Raw genomic sequence first — 20,114 nt, 5'->3', positions numbered from 1 at the left:
TATATTACAGATATACACATACTTTCCGGTTGGAGCCGGCAGTCTCCTAGCTAGTCTAGTCGCATCATGTGTTTATCTCTACCAAAGTGGTGCATCACGAAATGGGATTAGGTGGATTTAATTTAGTAGATTTTAAAGGAATGTGTTGAATAAAGCTTTATTTTTCCAATATTTGAGGGTTCAATCGGTATACATAACTCATGTAATTTAAGAGTAGGTTAGAGAGTGTGTATCCATAGTTACCATTTATCCATTTTAAAAATGAAAGCAATGTGTGTTCCCTATCAATTGAATGATATGAAAAAAAACTTGCTAGTTGAACGAGATAATTAGAATATCGCACTTGTAGTACTTAATTATTAAACCTAGACTTGACTTTATGATTGATACAGTAATTGAAGTCTTCTTCTTCCTCTACCAAGTACCAACCACGATTAGCTGGCATGCCCCACATTGCCAACAAACCTAAGTAACCATGCATACATACTAACACACACGTATATGCACAATGCACATAAAAGATATCAGAACACTTGAGAAGGTTCCTTCAACAACGTTGTTGGGGATTTTCTGTCCACATACTGGTCCACCTGACTTCAAGACCCGATGTGATAATGGTTGCTTCCACAATGTTGTTGGGGAATTTCTAAATCAAACGCTTGGATTCGATTGAAACAATTCGAGTTCTCAACCAGATAAAACTCGGAATTGAATTTTTGAAGAACAAGTATGGATTGGTATGAATTTCGTGAACCAGTGTTTTTGACAAAATGAGGTTCTCAAATATTATAATCGTAATAGACCAAAACAAGCATGCCTTTCTTAACTTGTTTATGCCTTTGTTAACTTGTTTGATGTATGTTAAGATACATTTTGGTATCCAGTTACACTCAAATATCAACAAACGTACTATTCCTTTGGAGCAAATTATTCGTTGACTTTATGCTCGTTGACTAGTAATATTTTGACAAATAAGTTAGCTCTATTTTTTTCTTGGTTGTTAGGGTGTCCGGGGCGTACTCGGGGAGTGGTTTCGGTGATGGGTTTCCCCGATCGGGAACACCGCCGCCATCACTGCGGGGTCCCGAATCGGGGTGTGAATTGGGTGTGGGTTCACCGCATGAAGAAGGAGAGATGGTGGGGCCTTTCACATTTTCCAACCAATCACTTGTTTTTTTTTTTTTTTTTGAATAAAAAAATAAGGGGAGTTAAGAGGGGAGTGCCGCCATCAATTTAGGGTGTTAGGGAAGTTTAAGAGGGGAGTTGACGTGGCACACGAGGATTGGTTTAGCGTAAGAGAGGGGACTCACCTATTAGGTGAGCACCCCCTTCACCCTTACAAGATGTTTACATGCCTATTATCTATATTTTTGTTAGCTGTCAGTACAAGACGTTGATACAACTCTTTTAATAAGTACAAATTGTTAATGGATTGCCATTTTCTATTAATTAATCTAGACTTGACTTTAAGACTAGTTCAAAATCTGAAGTCTTCTTTTTTATTTAGAACATAAATTCAACACTGCCATACACATGCATATATATAATAATACATAAAAAAACGTATACCTATATTCGTTTTCTCCATCATCCAGTTAAAACATCGATATCTACCATTAGTTGGCATGTCAACAAAATATCTAATTATGCACGCAAACGTATATGAGGTGATGTAAATAGATAAATATATTCAAGAAAATATACATTTAATTTGCATTAATTAAAGTAACTAGGTTAAAACCCCGTATATTACACGGGTTGTATAAGTGTAAATTTATATAATAAATAATAAAAAAATTGATCTTAAAAAAAAACCATGTATTGAACGTATTGAACAAAATATAATGTCATATATTAATACATATAGTCGTTATGATTTATCTTTCAAAAATAAACTTTGATGTACTATTTACTTATTATAACATTTTACTTTGTTTTTTATATTTACTATTAGTTTAAAAGCAGATGTATTACATGGGTTGAATAATATTTTCATGGTGCATTCGATTATGAGATACAATTATTTTAGTTAGTTTTAAGGACCTTCATGCTTGTTTGTTTATTTTGATAGATAAAACACTCGTCTCAATTTTGTATTCAAGAGAGTTTATGGTACAAAAAAGTGGAGATCGATCCCCACATTTTTATGTATTTCATAATTTTTTTTATGAATTATACCGTAAGAAATAAATTCTCTTTGAATGGAGTATAGAATTGTCATATTTTTAAAAATGATGTTCTTTCTAAATGTTGATGCAATGTGCGATGAATGATAGGTGTAAACCAATTATAACACCACGTCTAACATTACAAAGGTGAAACTAAATCTAAAAACACTTATAGTTTGATAAAAGCATATGCCCTGACCCTAGAATTATTTAATTCTAGGGAAAGAAAAAACAATAATGCAATCTAATCTAATCTAATTCTAATAAAGGATTCCAAATAATGTCACGTGACGCTCTCTCCTTTAATTTAATAATAATATTATTAATAATGATATATTAGATTATTATTATTGTTATATCAAACTAATATTCTTAATATATAATCTTTATATTTTATCTTTATTATCATTATTATTTAATGTTATTTATTTATTATTCAATTATATTGTTAATGATAAGCCATAAAAAAGTTTTTTAGTATTGTTTACTTTTTATTATTGTTGTTATTATTATTATTATTATTATTAATATTACTATTATTATTATTATTATTATTATTATTTTATCTTTTATATAGTAAATGAAAATCTTTTATAAAAAGGTATATCCTTATCTAAATTTTTAAGCCGTAATAAGTTTTTTAGTATTGTTTACTTTTTATTATTATTGTTGTTGTTATTCTTCTTCTTCTTCTTATTATTATTAATATTATTATTATTTTATCTTTTTATATAGTAAATGAAATCTTTATAAAAAAGGTGTATCCTTATCTAAATTTTTGTTTAAAATTATTTATAGAAAAAAATATTTATTCTTATCTAATTTTTAGTTTAAAATTATTATTGTTATTTAACATAGATAAACAGAAAAATAAGGTGAGAAAGCATGAGGAAGTAACATGTGTCAAAAAAGATTTTTGTTTATTAGTATAGGAAGATATACATTTTATTTTAAAATCTTAAAAAGAGAACATTTGGCTTGATTAGAAGGTAAGACGTTTTTTTTGGATAATAAAATATATTAGAGCATTCACATCCATTCCACTATTTTTTCACCCTAAATTACACTAAAAAACACTACATTTTCTCACTCCTATTCAATTAAATAATATTTTTTATACCTTTATCATTACCTTTTCTCTTTCCTCCACTCACAACCACTTTCAAAATATATTAAAAAATTATAGGGAGTGAACAGTGTCCCCCCAAATATACAGATGAACAGTAACATTTTCTCTCTCCTCCACTCACAACCACTTTTTATACTCTTTATATTATAAAAACTCCACACACAAAATTTAATGGATTGGATGTGAATGCTCTTAGTAACAAAATATTTAGGGTGAACGGGATGTACGGGGATGGCGTGCAGTGAAGGTGTTATCACACGGTAACACTGATGTCATCCCAATTGTCATGCAGTAAACTATTAAAGCCGGGGAGTTGTTACCGCAATGGAGGACACCTGAAATAAACATGCTGGCCATTAATTCTTATATTGCAGTGAACAAATGGTTGGTTTTTTTTTTTTTTAACGGCCAACAAACTCAATCCCGAGCATTTTCGGGGCACCTACTGGACAAACGGAGTACTCCGAGAGTATCCGAGTCCACCACCAATTCCGAGGAAAACCCGGTAACCCACCCGCCCGTGGGCACGACAGTGAAATTACCGGTAAAATCCGTTTGGCTCAAGGATCCAACCCAGGTTTCCCTGGGTCTCCTATCATTGTCCACCAGTGCCTCACTCTGCATCAAGTGGGAGTCGAACCTACATCTCTCAAGAGAAATGCAAGCCCTCCACCACTTGATCTAGAGATCATTGACAAATGGTTGGTTTTTAAGGGTATTTTTTTGCTGAACATTAAATCAAGTTTTTTACTTTTGAAGATTGAATCTTGTATAGATTAACAAGTTAATACCCTGTTTGCGTTGTGGGGCGCTATGCCAAATATTTCTTCACCAGTTAAAACAAAACGCTATTATATATAGTTTTACTAGAAAAAAAACTAAAACGATGAGAAAACTGTAATTTTAAACTGAGGGCAAAGTTGTAATTTGTCTTGACCAATGAGTGAATGCTAGCGAATAAAAATTACATCGACTCAACCAATGAAAACAAAACACTACGATAGGTTTTGAAAAAAAAAAAGAACCGAAAACCATGGCAAGACTGTAATTTGAACTTTGGAAAAATCGTAAGTTTGACTGGGATAAAATCGTAATTTATCAAAAGCTACAACCATGGAAAGATTGTAATTTTGAAATGTGGGCAAAATCGTAATTTGTCAAAATCTACAACAATGGCAAAACTAGAATGAATTTTGAATTATGGGCAAAAATGAAATTTTGAACTGGGGGAAAATCGTAATTCAAAACTGGGGTAAAATCGTAATTTGTTCGGACCAATTGGGAAGTGCCAGACACCTGGCTGACACTATTCCCCTCCATTGGTTTTGTTTATATATAAAATTTGAACTGGGGGCAAATTCGTAATTTGTCAAAATCTACAACAATGACAAAACTGTAATTTTGAACTATGGGAAAAATGTAACTTTGAAATGTGGACAAATCGTAATTCAAAACTGAGATAACCAATGAAGAAGTATTTGAGAGATGTTTGAAACTATTCCCCTCTATTGATTTTGTATATATAAAATTATAAATAAAATGTTTGGATCTAAGGAGAATTTTCAAGATGTAAGGGCCCTACAATAACACAAGGTAAGTTAAAATGAATGATAATATGGTATGATATTTTTTGTTGTATTTTATTCGATGCAGATGAATTGTTTTATTTTATGGTATAAATTGTTTGATGATTTTTTTTTTGTTTTGTTTTATTTGATTCTAGTTTAAGGTAAAATTTATTTAGTTTAAAATATGTTTTAAATATTATGTATAATTTTTAGAAATAAAAAAAATTAAAAATAGAAATGGACTACTCTTCACGAGGAGAGCACTCCTTACGTTTGAGGCAAAATGAAAAGTTAAAAGGAAAGTTGACATGAGTGTGATTAGCTGTGGCAGAGAGGTGGCTGCTCGCCACAAAAGAAACACCCCTTACCCCTTGTTTAAAAGTCACCATGTAATATATTTTTTCTAAGACCATGTGTAGTGGTGATACACTATAATGCCTCCACCATGGGGCGTTTTGCGCCATGTGGCGTCCTAGTCAGCATGAGGGCATTATAGAAAAAGTGGTGTAGTGGTATAATGCCCCATTCAATCATTTTACAATCATTTCCCAATTATTTTTTTAAATTTAAAACATAAAAAAACTTCATTAATTTAAAAATAAAATTACATACCATGAAAAAAAATAAAAAAAAAACTAAAAAAAAACCGAAAATAAAAAAAAACAGAAAAAAAAAACCGAAAATAAAAAAAAACAGAAAAAAAAAATACAATACTAGAAAAAAAAAAAACTAGTTTTCGTCTTCGCTTTCGTCACCCTCGCCAACTTCGTCTTCCTCGTCCTCCGTTTCTTCCTCTCCCTCAGGTGGTACGTAACGAACCGACCATGCGTGGTGTACCAAATCAACCATTAACTGGGAATGGTACGGTTCGTAACGCAACTCTCGCGCGTTACTCACTCTTTCTTCCATTGACGCCTGCGGATGCTCCTGGTGAACGGCTTCTGGCACATAATTCTGGCATATCGCCTTTCCTTCGTCTTCCAAAATCATGTTGTGCATGATTATACAAGCGTACATAGCATCTCTCATTTTTTGCTTGCTCCATGCACGACAAGGATTTCTCAAGTATTGCCAGCGTTGTTTAAGAACCCCAAAGCATCTCTCAATATCTTTTCGTGAAGACTCTTGAACCTTTTTAAAGTATGCTCTTTTCTCATCAATAGAATCACTAAACGTCTTCACAAAAATCGAATACCTAGGATAAATTCCGTCGCTCAAATAATATCCATGGGGGTAGTAGTTTCCATTTGCGTAAAACGACGCTTTTGGAGCTTTGCCAGAAATCCACTCCTCTAACAACGGCGATTGTTCTAAAACATTGATATCATTGCATGACCCGACCACGCCAAAGTAAGCCGACCAAACCCAAAGATCCTGTGAAGCAACCGCCTGAAGAATAATAGTGGGTCCTTTTTGGTCACCACGTGTGTGTTGGCCTCGCCATGCAGTCGGGCAGTTATCCCAACGCCAATGCATGCAATCTATGCTCCCGATCATACCAGGCAAACCATGCTCGGCATTATGTACCTCGTAGATCTTTTGAAGGTCCTCCCATGTAGGCGTTCTAAGATAACGCGCACCGTACACATCAATTATACCTTTATAAAAAAAATATAGACAAACATAAGATTCAAAAAAAAAAAAAAAAAAAAATTCTAAGCATACGCGTCGTTTAAAAAAAATAAAACTAAAAAAAAACATTGTACCGCGACAAAAATGTTCCAAGCTATCTCGTGTTGTTTTCTCCGCCATTTTTAGATACTCGTCGTTGATGTCGGTAGTGTTACCAAAAGCAAGGATTCGTAATGCCGACGTACACTTTTGGATACCGGTGAATCCAAGGTACCCTCTCGCATCCGGTTTTTGTTTAAAATAATCGTAGTTGGCTTCCAAGTCGTTGACTATGCGTAGAAACAACCGTTTACTCATCCGGAAACGACGCCTAAAAACTTCGTTTGAAAATGTCGGCGCCTCGTCAAAATAGTCTTTCATCAAACGCTCGTGTGCCGCGCGTCGGTCTCGTTCAACATAGCCTCTTTTATTTTTTGGGGCTTCGGGCCGACGAGAATGGTTGACATATCGAACCGCTAGTTGACATGCACTCGTAACCGCCTCTTGCTCAAGCTCCTCATCGGTCGAACCATCGCCATCCGCAAAAAACTCGTTGTAGTAAAAATTCATCATGGATGAAGAACTAGGAGAATCCATCAAGTTTTTTTATAAAATGTGGGATTTTTTAGAGAGGTTTTGAGAGTGTTTTTGTTGAAAATGGATGAGTTTTGATTGTTTATATATATATATATATATAATAGATTTTAAAAAAAATAAAAAATGGTCAAACTAGCCGTTGGAGATATTACCGTTGATTGGTGGATTAATGGATTGTTTGGCGTTTTAATTTAAACGCCGGCCTCAATTTTTTTGAATTATAACGCCCCAAAACGCCGCCCGTAATGGGGATGAGGGCGTTATAGGGCGTTTTGGGGCAAAAAAACTTATGGGAAACGCCCCATTACGCTTGGTCTAAATCATTAATTTTATTTTATGTTCCCACATGACGATTCTTCCACCCCTTAACACCCTTATTTAAAAGTCACTTTGTAATATATTTCTTCTATATCACTAATTTTATTATATGTTCCCATATCGATTCTTCCAACCCTTACACCCTTATTTAAAAGTCACTTGTAATATATATTTTTTTTTTCTAAATCACTAAATTTAATTTATGTTCTTACATGTCTATTCTTCCTTCCAGGACGGCATCTACCATCATCCACCCTAGCTTTACCACTAACCATCATCACCATTCATCCCACATTTTTTTTATACGAATTACAATACTTCTATTTTCTTTATCTAGTAAAAAATTTTACTTTTCGGCTCACCAAGTACATTAATACCGGTTTTGAGGGTAAATACAGGATTTCCAGTTTGTTTTATTATTGGTGATGATTTCCATTTCAACTTTATCTTTGAAAAGAAAATTCTTATGACGACTGTAAATTTACTTGGGAAGAAAGTATCGTTAGTACACATTTAACAACTTATTGACTACTAGCTTAAAACTACCACTTGTTAGCCCAAATAATGTACCCTAATACTCCACTAGATGTCTAGGATTTGTAACATGTTTGAACAAGCAACCCATTAGATTAGCGTTTTTCTATCGTGTGACAGGTTAGAATATCATGTGACACAAACACAACCCATTCAATTAAATAGGCGAACCTGAACATGTTTCTTAAAAAGATCCAAAACGTGATTGTTTTCTTATGGTATTGGAATCGTGTTGGAAATTGTCATCCCTGCACTAGGTTTTTTCAATGAAAAGGACAACATAATTACCAATCCAACCAAACAATTATTTAATGTTTTATGTATTTATTTAGTTTTGCTATCTCCGTTAGATAAGTTGTTTATATGCAATTATTATGCACCATGGGCCCGTTTTCTAATTAACGTTGACTTAAGGATGATACATTGGATATAAATTACGGAATGCATGTTCATATGATCACTCAACTCAAGGCCTTTCAGTTTTCATATTCCAGAATCATTCTATTACGCAGAGGTATTATCATACTCACCCCATTAAAAATTGTCATGCAATTTCAGCTAGGTTTTAATAATTGTTATTACATATGGTGTGACTGTGCAGATGGCCCAAAGAGAAGTGCAGTTAGCTTCAATCGTTGAGGATAAACTCTTGAGCCACCCCCAGCCACAGTCCCAGCCGCAGCTGCCGCCGCCACAGCAGCAGGAAATCAATAACAGACGATTAAAACCGAACCTACCTCGCCGATATCTTATTGCAGGTATATCTGCTATCCATACCATTTTTACATTGAAAGGAAGGGTTTTTTTTTTTTTTTTTTTTTTTTTTTTTTTTTTTTTTTGATAATTCAGTTTTAAATAAATGTAGGAGTGAATGTTCAGTTTTCACAAACTTTGCACTTATTACCAGAAAGTAGCCAAATTATTTTTTTTATAGAATTAATTACACTGTAGCTGTGGTTTACTCATTTCGCCATTTTCAGACGTATTTATTGAAAATTGCACCATTGGTACCAACTTTTACAAATCGCAGGTGCTAACCATGTAATTACATGGTTAGCACCTGCGATTTGTAAATAAATCGGTATGAAAATGGCAAAATGTGTAAACCAAAGGTACTAAACAAGTAACTAATTCTTTCTTATATCCATCATGAATTAATATTTCAGTCCTAAATTTATCAAAAATTTAAATTTCACATCCTATTGGTAAGATATAACTCAGTCACATTGTCAAATTTGATAAGCAGATTTATAGTATGCTTGATGTAATCATGTTAAACCAAATTGAAGAGAATACTGAGATGAATAAGGTACTAACTATTTGCTTTAAATGGAACTACTTTGAAGGACCTAGAGAAAACTACCTCAAAGTTGGTGTCCCTCTTTATGAAGCAGCGATAAAATGTAACTGGAACGCTGCCAAAGCCATTCTTGAAAAGAAAAAGGAGTTGGTGAGGTTTAGTATCACCGAAAATGGGGAAACTGCACTTCACGTAGCGGCATCTTCAAAAGGTGATCCTAAAAATGTGGAAGAGTTCGTGAGAAACCTGGTCGATTTGATGGAAAAAGAAGACTTGGCTCTTGAAAATGAAAGCTTCAACACGGCCCTCTATCTGGCAGCTGCTGCTGGAAACATTAAAACTGTTAAGATTATGGTGGAAAAGAACAACATCTTGCAGACAATCCCAGGTTCTGGACAAATGCTGCCACTATATGTGGCTGCCTTGTTTGGACATTATGATGTTGTTAAGTATCTTTATGAAGTATCAAACGAGTTGCGTGATGATTGTTGGAATCCTGAGAACCGTGGTTGGCTTCTCGAAAAATGTGTCGAGAATGACATGTTTGGTAATCAATATGCTTTTCTTTTATCGGAGACTTTGTTGTAACATTTCCCTTATTGCGAAGTTTTTTTTTTTCTTTTAAATTTCAGATATTGCACTAGAGATAGTGAAAAAGTATCCAGATCTTGTTAGGGGGGCCATACTGGGAATTTTGGCTCGTAAGCCTAAAGCATTCGATGAAACAAACTCTAATATCATAACGAGAACCATCAAGACAGGTAAACAACTCAAATATGACAATGTTTTCACCATATTTGAGTTTCTTATGTGATTCTGGTATCATCCATATTTTTTTATATCATAAATATCTGGTACCCTCAGTTTAGCTTCTTTTGGATTGTTTTTTTTTTTCCAGTTTTTACATTCATTGGTTCAAAAGTGGGTGCTCAAGAGAAGGAAAATCAAGCATTGTTACTATTAAGAATCATTTGGGAAGACGTTGCAAAAAAGCCCAAGAAAGAAATCGATACTATACTCAGAGGGCCAGTGGATTCAATTAAGCAAGACAAGTTAGCTTCCGGAAGGATGGTTTTAGCTATTCAACTACAAAAACTCATTTCGGAACTTCTTGGCAAAATGGAAGTTGAAACCCAGAAAATAATCAGAGGGCAACACGATTCGACAACACAAGACACCAACCCAACTTCTGCGAAAGTAGATCATGCTCTGCAACTAAAGAACCTCATTTCTGACTATGTTGTCAACATGCATATCGAATCCCAAAAAATTGTCAAGCAAGACAACACAGTAGTTGTTGGTAAGGGAGATCAAGCTCTGGTACTAACAAAGCTAATTTCTAAGCATATTGTGAACGTGCATGATGAAACCCAAGACATAATTAAGCGGGGATATGGTAAGGAAGATCAAGCTCAACATCTACAAAAGCTTATTTCTAAAAGTGTTGCCACAATGCGTGCTGAAACAAACTTAAGGGCACACTCTACTCGGGTATTGTTTATTGCTGCCGAAATGGGCAATACAACATTCTTAGTTGAGCTCATACGTAAATATCCCGATCTGATATGGAAGGTAAATGACAACAACCTAAGTATATTCCACATTGCTGTCAAACATCGCCACGAAGGTATCTATAATTTATTGTACGAGATAGGTGCAATGAAAGACTTGATAACTCCTCTCAAAGATGAACATGAGAACAATATGTTACATTTAGTTGGGACACGTGCCAAGCAAAAACAACTCGAGGATGTGTCGGGAGTTGCTTTACAGATGCAACGAGAACTGTTATGGTTTCAGGTACATATTGAATCTTCTTTTCTTTAAGGATAAGCGTAGCCATAAAGTATTTTATAACTGTTTTAGTTTGTTTGTGTTGTGTTGTAGGAAGTAGAGAAAATGATTCCTCCTTCTTATAGAGAACGGAAGAATAGAGATGGTTTAACACCACATGAGTTATTTACAATGGAGCATAAAGAATTGGTTATACAAGGGGAGAAATGGATGAAAGACACGGCTAGTCAATGTATGGTTGTTGCAGCGCTTATTGCGACCATAGTGTTTGCTGCAGCTTTTACAGTTCCCGGTGGGTATGACCAAAACAATGGTATCCCCATATTCCATTCGAAAGCAACCTTTATGGTTTTTGTTGTCGCTGATGCCATTTCCCTAGTCGCGTCTTCTGCCTCAATTCTTATATTTTTATCCATCCTCACGTCTCGTTATGCTGAAAGTGATTTCTTGGAATCATTACCAGAAAAGTTGATTTTAGGTATACTAACTCTTTTCCTATCTATTACAACCATGACCGTCGCTTTTGGTGTCAGCTTTTTTGTACTTTACCATAAAGGTTTATTATGGATGCCAATACTAATCTGCGTGTTTGGGGTGTTGCCGGTCCTCTTATATATATCTCTGCAATATGGTTTATTTTTCGATGTAATTCGATCAACGTATCGTTCTAGGTACCTCTTCAAGCCCAAGAAACATGTTCTTTACTATGAAAACCCCAAGGTATAACCATAGTGGTTGCCTGGTTGTAATGTGTTTGTTTAAATATGTCCATTGTAAAGTGGTTGTAAATTCCATATAGATTAAGTATCAGTTGTAATGTGTTTGTTTGAATATTTGCTTTGTAAAGTTGTAAATTTCATATGGATCGTGTATTTTTTTCAAATATAAATATGTTCTGTTTGCATAGTTGTTTTATCTGCTTCAAAGCCATAAACTTTGCGACTTTTAAGGTGTAAATTTAGAAGGTTTAATTTACACCAATCTAGTTAGTTTGTTGTTCCTTAAAAATGGAACCAAAATGCACATACTATCTGATCAAGAATCTAATCAGACCAAGCAAGTTATAATTCAGTTGAATTGGTTTCATAATTCGGTTTCTACATTCTAGGTTTTACGATATAAAAGAACACATTCTTGAGTTTTGTTGATAAATTGATCATTAACTAAAGTCGATTGGTGATCATAAATTAATTGAGTTGCAAACTTGAATCAGTGACGAACCCATGAATTATTTGATAGGGGTGCGGATAATATTTTCAAGGGGTGCGGTCGGCTTTTTTTTTTTTGCCTAAAAGTACACTAAATTTTTTTTAACGGGTGCGCCCGCCCACCAACGCAGAAACTTAGGTCCGCCCCTGACTTGAATTAAGCTTTCATATAGTGATTACTGTTAAAATAAATTATAGAAATATGATAATTCATGTTGCAACATCTTTGTTATTTTCGTTACAGTACAGTTGTGAATATTGTTGGAATGTTTTTAACCACTTTTGGGTAAGAAGTGTACAGGTTAAATGTTCAGGGTGTATAGTGTATCTTTTGAGGTGTAAAGTGTTAAAGAAGGAACTTGAAGGTCTTTTATGAAAGTATCTTTTTCAGTCATTATATAAAGAAGTGAAATAGTTGAGTTGTAGCTGGTTATCTTCTCGAAGACTCTATTCTCTCTCATCAGGCGATTTAGGGTTTGTTTCGTTGTGTTGAAGCTGATCGTCTGTGATTGGCTTGATCTCGTGTGAGATCTGTTTGTTTTGGTTTGGTTTGGTTTGTATAGATCAACTGATATATTTTGTACAGTTTTGTGAGATCAGTTGATCGTCTTTCTTTTGTACAGTTTTAGATTTCATATTTTGTGAGATCAAAAGGGTTTTGGGGGCTTTTTTGGTTTGGGTAATCAATAAAGTTTTGTCGCTGTTTTTTGTCGCTTATCTTCGTGTTGTTTGTTCTATTTTGATACCACATACCATTTTTACAATTACTGTGAACAAAAGAAACTTACAACAATAGAAAGAAAGAAATTGAAAGACCTTATGTGATAACTCTACGCATACAATGAAAGTGGTTAACTAACTCTTGACGGACAATTACCCTAGTAAACTTGATACTCTTTAGAATATAATTACACAATCAATATCATATAGAGGAGAGTTAAAACAAAAGGGTAAAAATCATGGGAAAGGTAGGAAGGAACCAACACATGCCATTTATTAATTGGAAAAGGGGCAAGGCGCCCAAGAAGAAAAAGATGGTTACATATACAAATCACATGCTAAGAATCCTACACATGTAAACACATGCAAGTTTCTCCCGTTTATTTAAACATCATGTTTTCTAAAAAAACTATACTATAAAATCGAGTGTTTTATCTTTAATATGAGTATGGTATTGCTATACTTAAAACTATTTCAAACACTCAGGATTGTAAAACACCATGTGTAATTTGACAATCAGGTGTAGAACACCATGTACATATAACACCTAGATAAAACACTATGTGTAAATTGACATCGGATGTAAGCATGTCCATCATAAAAAGTTCATGACATCATGTGTTCACTACTTACTTGGCCAGAGTAAGCGATCAACACCTGACACTCATGACCTTTTTATAATTTTCACATTACACTCCATGTAACTAACGCCTCTATTTAGATTTCTTGGAAATAATATCCTGGATAGGTATTCTATTCAGGTTTTTCCAAGTTTTTAATCTACATATGCAATGGTCAGTCTCTATGTATTTGTTGCATATTAGTATTCGTGTAAAAAGATTTAAAATGTGCACCTGTAATGCTTGTCCTAACGGGCTTTCCTTGCTGTTCACCTTACTCGCGACTGTTACGCGATTTGGGTCCTTGGCGAGTACGCTCTGCTCGTCATACTTCAGACCGTTCCTCCGTCATATCCGAGATTTGTTACACTCCCGCTATCTTCAGATGCGAGTGCCCTTCGACTAAACATTTACAAAAGTTAGTAATTTCGACATTAACAAACGCTCGTATTGTAATATAATGCTTTTTATTGTACGTACTAACGCACGTAATTTCGTCAACTATGTTTATCATTTAATTGAGGTAACGTGAATTACACGCTAACCCTATGTGTTGTCCACAACACTTTAATCATGTTAATCATTAATATACATGTACTTACCGGATTTGCGATCAAGCCTCGAACCGAACACATTTGCCAACAACCTTGAGCTCTGATTACCAACTTGTAACACCCGTAGTAATTTTTTTAACATTTCTACAACATTAAAGTAAGCATTTTATATGAAAAATGCCACTTAACAAAAACTTTTATGTTATAAATAATTAAATATGTTTACAACATTCCAAAACATAATTGAATGTGTTTTCATAAATCCACTTTTGATAAAACAAACTAAAACAACTGCGGAAGCTTCATTTGATGTGTGTTCGGTTCGTTCCATCGAGCTTGATCGTCCTCCGTTACGGTACCATATACCTACATTCCATAAGACATGAATTGAGTTAGTCATTTGGCATCTAAAAACATGTTTGAGCCAGTTTGTGCGTCAAAATACGCCAACAATAAGTTTAGCAACAAATTTCCAAAATATCAAGCCGTCGCGTGTCGCGACGGCATTCCCATGTTCTGTCGCGTGTCGTGACTATTGTCGCGTGTCGCGCCCGGATTCTGGTCTCCTGTCGCGTGCCGCGGGGAAGTCCAATTTCCAGCAAGTTTGCTTCTGAAACCTGCATTTCGCCCAGCTATGTTTATTTATCAAAAATCAACTTTCAAACGCCATAACTTTTTATCTTCGGGTCCGTTTTAGGTGATTCTTTTTCCTACGCGACCGTAATTTAATTCTTCATCTCATGGAGTAAAAATCCGACATTCAAACTAATAAAATTCTAAATTTTTAAGCATTCGGCTTATTGCTCAAAATCAACATTTTGACCCATTTGAATTTAAGACCTCCCAACTTGTTTCTAGTTAATCAGAAACCATATTCCAAAGTGTTTAACTCAATCCTCTATCTTGGATTCTTAACTTTTGTGAAGTACGTGGCAAACACCTAAGTTACGCGCGTAATTTATTTTGACCCGTTTAGATGACTTTTGTGCATTAAGCATCCAACTCGCCATTTTCCCTTCGCATCTTGCATTTCCATACTAGTTAACTAATTATTTTCCACCACAACTATTTTTGTGGTGGATTTAAAGTAAGGAACCCCAAATCCCAATTTTTACCCTTCGATTAGTCATTTTACGCAAATGAACCATTTTTAGGCATTTCGACCCACAAATGTTTTGCCTACACTTTTATATGTATCTAAGGGTTTCATAATCAATAAACAAGTTTCTAAACAACCTCTAACGGTCGTTTACTCGGTTCGCCTGTTAAGGGCTTTTTGGTCAATTGTAGTCTCTTATTTTATGACAAAAGACTCTCACCAATTATTGACCAAAATAGCACTTTTAACTACAACATAATTATGTGTACCTGGCTCGGATCAATACATTGACCCGTTTTAATACCCTGTCTCGAAGATTTGCTAATTCATAGCAACACGAATTCATAAGCCACTTCATCATGTAAGCATAAGACTCGACAAGTGCTTATTAGTCGATATTTGTCAAACGGTATCCTCATTACCATTTGACCCGTTTTACTCTTTTTATTCATTTAGGCTTACTTATAGTAACCGTTCTGTAACGCCCCAAAACCGAATTATTAATTTGCTAGTTTGTTATCATGTTTAACAAAAGGGGGTATAATAACTAGGTTAGTAAACCTAGTTAAATGTCTAGCAAATTAAGTAAAGGATTGAAACTTGTGGTAACTATGATGGGTAATAAACTTGAGGGACTAGGATTGCCAAAGTTGAAAGTGAATTTAATTAAAACAAAAATCTCACACACACAAGGTGTGTGTGTGCGTGAGAACGATCAGGAGAAGGGAGTGAGGGGTGTAAACCCTAACCCTCAAGAAACCATCAAATTGAAGAAGGATTTCAGCCTAAACTAATGCATGAACACGTTTTCTTGATGATCTAGCCCTATTAAACATGTGGTAAGTTGTAATTTACGATTTAATGATCTTGCTATGAAGTGGGTTATGAACAATCCATGAAATTGTACGAAATTGATCATGTACATGTGTTAGAATCACTATATAGAACATGAACTATGCAAGATTCTAAGTAATTTGATGATTTTGGATGAAACCCACTTGTAGTAGTGAAGATGATGATATGGATAATTATACATGTTTAATTGTTGTGTAAAATTAATGTATGATGTTGTATGTAATGACTAATTGTTAGTTAATTTGGGTATATTATGAGAATTTTATGATTCTAGTGGAACTTGATGATCTTGATATGAACATGTAATATTATGCATAAAATACTTGTACATTAGGCTTAGAAAGTTGTACGCACACCAAGTGTTTGATGAAATGTCTAAATGGAAATGATGTGTGAAATTGTATGCAAGTAATAGGTAATTATATATAGAACGTGATAATAATGTATTTGATAGTAAACTAACATGAGAAGTGCGTTTTAGATATAGTTCATGCGGAGGCTATGTTGAAAGGATGTTGGGTTAGCTAAGTATGAGTTAAGGTGTTAGTTGTGAAGATATGAAAACGTTGGTGTGGAAGAAAAGGATTATGTATGTACATGTGTATATAATTAGGTGATCATGTAGTTTAATATGTCATATAATACGATCATGAAATGCGTATAATGTTAATACTATGCTCTACCATATTAAGATGGATACATGTTCATAAGTTGAAAGTGTGTAAGTAAGACAGTTGACTTTTTGAAAGTCAACAATGAATGAATAACATGGTTAGCCTTTCGGACACAATTATAATAGTAGAGAAGTAATGTGTTATGTACTAGATGATCTACATGTCGTGTACGATGATGATTGAGATGCGTGAATGTGGAACAAGGTAACTTTTAGTCTATGCCTTATGTATGTGGTATTTGGTTAATAAAAATGCAAGTAATATATGAATGGAAGGAAATGAATGTTAGTATGAATGAGCATTTGTGCTAACCATAATGTGATTGTAATGACATGAAAGGAGAGGGATCACATTAGCATGGACTCAAGAACGGAACGTTAACGGGTCATGAGGAGGTGAGGAAGCAAGCTTGAACACGGACGCTTAAGGTAAGTGATTCCGCAATCACTTCTTAGTTGTTATGTAATGTTATATGCAATCTAATTATATGTGATAATTGAGGTCAAATAGGAATGAGTTGTATGATGTCAATAAAGTATTAAACGGATCTTAGTTTGAACCAAGCTAGGCAGGTGTGATTAAGAAATTGTAGCTAAGTAGTGAGATTGGTCACTCATGCAAGAAATTCCTTTGTTATTAAGGATATAGCATAATTGACTAAAATGCCCTTGATAGGTATATCGGGCAAACGACCTTAGAAGTTGTTTGGAATCAAGATATTCGATTAGTATAATACTTTGGTCAAGCATGAAAATGTGGAGTATGTTTTTTGTATGTCATAAACTACTTAATGCATAAATACCCATAACGGGTCAAGGTAAGCTTCTGACCAAAAATATGTTAAAAATAGGTAAGACATCCAAGAATTTAATCCTCTATGATAAATGACGTTGATATTAAAAGGTTCATGAGGAGTCGAGGTTAAGTAATCAGATTATGTTGATAAATGCACGAACGGGTCAAATAGTTAGAAAAGGGTAATATGTCGAATGCATGTAAGTTAAGAAATTCCTTATTCCGGAGGTAGGATTTTAAGTTAATATGATAGAATGTGAATTTACAAGCATGTAGGAAGAAACGGGAGGTTAAACGGGTAAACGGTTCAAAAGTTATGCGCGTTTTAGTGCGTACGGACGACGAAACGGAACTGCAGAAAACTGCAGTTTCTAGAGGGCGTCGCCGACGGGTATGGGGGCGTCGCCGACGGGCTCCAGAAAGTGAATTTTTGTGCTGACGGGTTAATCTCCTGTCTACGGGTTTTTGGGCTACGGGTAAATGCAAGGCCCGTCGCCGACGGCCCTAGAGGCGTCGGCGACGGCCTCCCCAAGTTCCAAAAGCTGAAATCTTGTTATTTAAGTTATTTTATGTATCGTAGGCTTCGGTTTGTCATCCGTGGTCTACGGCGGACCTTCCAAACATGATTTTGATGGTTCCTTAGATGTTTATGAGCTATAAAGCTAAGTCTAAGACCCATGTAAATAATGTATGATTATGTAAGAGGTACGCGTGATCTAGCACGTGTACATAAAGGTATGCATGTAGGTAATGACGTAGGAAGGGTATGAACAAATGTAGATGTGCATGTATGTATGTATAAAGATATGTACGAGTGTATGCATGTATGTAATGATGTAGGAAATGTTTGTACGTATATAGATGTGCATGTATGTATGTATAAAGATATGTACGAGTGTATGCATGTATGTAATGATGTAGGAAAGGTTTGTACGTATATAGATGTGCATGTATGTATGTATAAAGATATGTACGAGTGTATGCATGTATGTAATGATGTAGGAAAGGTTTGTACGTATATAGATGTGCATGTATGTATGTATAAAGATATGTACGAGCGTATGCATGTATGTAAAGATGTAGGAAAGGTACGTACGTATGTAGAAGTATATGTATGTATGTAATAAGACATGTATGAGAGTATACACGTATGTAAAATTGTAGGGAAGATATGTACGTATGTAGATGTGTATGTATGTATGTAATTACGCATGTATGCATAATTTAGTCACGTTGAGGGCTAACGTTATTAATGGTGCACCTTGAGAATGAAAAGTAATGCAGGTACATTATTGAAGCCTCACCAGGAAATGGATACGCATATGAAATGCTTAAAGTTTGAAAGATGACGAAATGTGAAGTGTACGCGAATGAGTCTTGTTTATATAATGTGTACTAATGTTATGAATGTATGTGGTGAGTGCAGGTTATACGGATAACGGGCGGATTATCACAAGAATTAGAGATCGAAGACCGAGTCACGAGATAGATTGTACGGGAATAATTAAGTATGTACTATTAGTAAACATGACTTATATTTTATCTTTGTAAAAGATACATTTTTAAAACGAACTTTCAAGTAAGTCAAGACGTTTGTAATGAAAGAAATTTTATGGTACGAATTTCCGCTGCGACTTCTGACAAATACGAATTAGGGCGTAACACGTTCAAAAATCCATTTTTACAATTAGCTTTCCATGACTAATTTACCGTTTTATTTCTTTTACCATTAAACATGGTTTTTATCATTTATATTAGTTCCGACCCGTATTATTTCGCGTCGGGAACCATATCTTGAATATTATCCTGATTGTATTTGCAACTTATAGAATAAACATTTATTCTACTAAAAGGTGTAAGTTTGTCACACCCCGATTTCCACACGTTTCACCGGTGGGGGATTACCGTGACGTAGTTGGCAACAATATAGTCAAACAACACAATACTTAAATGCACAGCGGAAGCATAAATATAGATTTATTTCAACCAACCAAATGTAATATCAAAGTATCACATATTAGCTGAAATAGATCCACAGGTGGATCAAAATAAAAAGAAGATATTGTTCAACAAATAATGGCATCCAAGCTTGCGAGACTCTAACGATGCTAAGGAGTGGCCAGCCTATTTCGTGTAGAACCTGCATTTAATCTTTTTGGGGAAAATACGTCAGTTTACACTGGTAAATACATTCAACCGACACTTTAAAAAAAAGTTTAATGAAATTGATTTGAATGCACGAGGCACGAACTTTTATAACTTGGGATAATTAATCAAATTTAATCTTGTAAAATAATTACATGTTCGTTATGCGTTTAGTCGCCCGGTTCGTGCCGGGTTTAAGGTTAATTGACACACCACATAGTACAAAACCGCGGCGGGAAAACCAACGGTTATACCTTTATAAGTATGGACACATTTTCGGGTGTACGCCTACACCCGCGTGTCACGGTCGTGGCCATTTTCTAAGCAACTTTGACCCGACATTTGGACTAGTTAGAGTGGAAATCAGAGGGTGCCCTTTTAGGGGTTTAATGCTCACATAATTACCAACATATAACTACCTTTGA

General features: G+C 34.7%; 2 protein-coding genes and 1 long non-coding RNA gene across 3 annotated transcripts; 2 read left to right on the top strand and 1 right to left on the bottom strand.

Annotated features, from left to right (window-relative positions):
* Nucleotides 1–5,593: 5,593 nt before the first annotated feature.
* LOC110935282 lies at nt 5,594–6,626 on the bottom strand. Its single transcript, XM_022177733.2, has 2 exons — nt 6,572–6,626; nt 5,594–6,463 (listed from the first exon to the last, which is right to left on the bottom strand). The coding sequence occupies exons 1-2, from the start codon at nt 6,615–6,617 to the stop codon at nt 5,595–5,597; spliced, it is 915 nt and encodes a 304-aa protein (XP_022033425.2). The 5' UTR covers nt 6,618–6,626; the 3' UTR covers nt 5,594.
* A 1,898-nt stretch (nt 6,627–8,524) lies between these two features.
* Nucleotides 8,525–11,925, top strand: LOC110937942. Its single transcript, XM_022180409.2, has 5 exons — nt 8,525–8,683; nt 9,272–9,772; nt 9,858–9,986; nt 10,124–11,025; nt 11,113–11,925. The coding sequence occupies exons 1-5, from the start codon at nt 8,527–8,529 to the stop codon at nt 11,743–11,745; spliced, it is 2,322 nt and encodes a 773-aa protein (XP_022036101.1). The 5' UTR covers nt 8,525–8,526; the 3' UTR covers nt 11,746–11,925.
* Nucleotides 11,926–15,705: 3,780 nt separating this feature from the next.
* LOC110937943 lies at nt 15,706–19,081 on the top strand. The gene is made up of 3 exons (XR_002591124.2): nt 15,706–16,059; nt 17,089–17,177; nt 18,971–19,081. It is a non-coding gene; the product is annotated as an uncharacterized LOC110937943 (long non-coding RNA).
* Nucleotides 19,082–20,114: the final 1,033 nt, after the last annotated feature.

This window comes from Helianthus annuus, chromosome 4 (genome assembly GCF_002127325.2).
Source record: "Helianthus annuus cultivar XRQ/B chromosome 4, HanXRQr2.0-SUNRISE, whole genome shotgun sequence".
In the NCBI taxonomy this organism is placed as follows: Eukaryota; Viridiplantae; Streptophyta; class Magnoliopsida; order Asterales; family Asteraceae; genus Helianthus; species Helianthus annuus.
The sequence above is the reverse complement of the archived record's forward strand: the minus strand, read 5'-3'. Positions and strand labels throughout refer to the sequence as shown.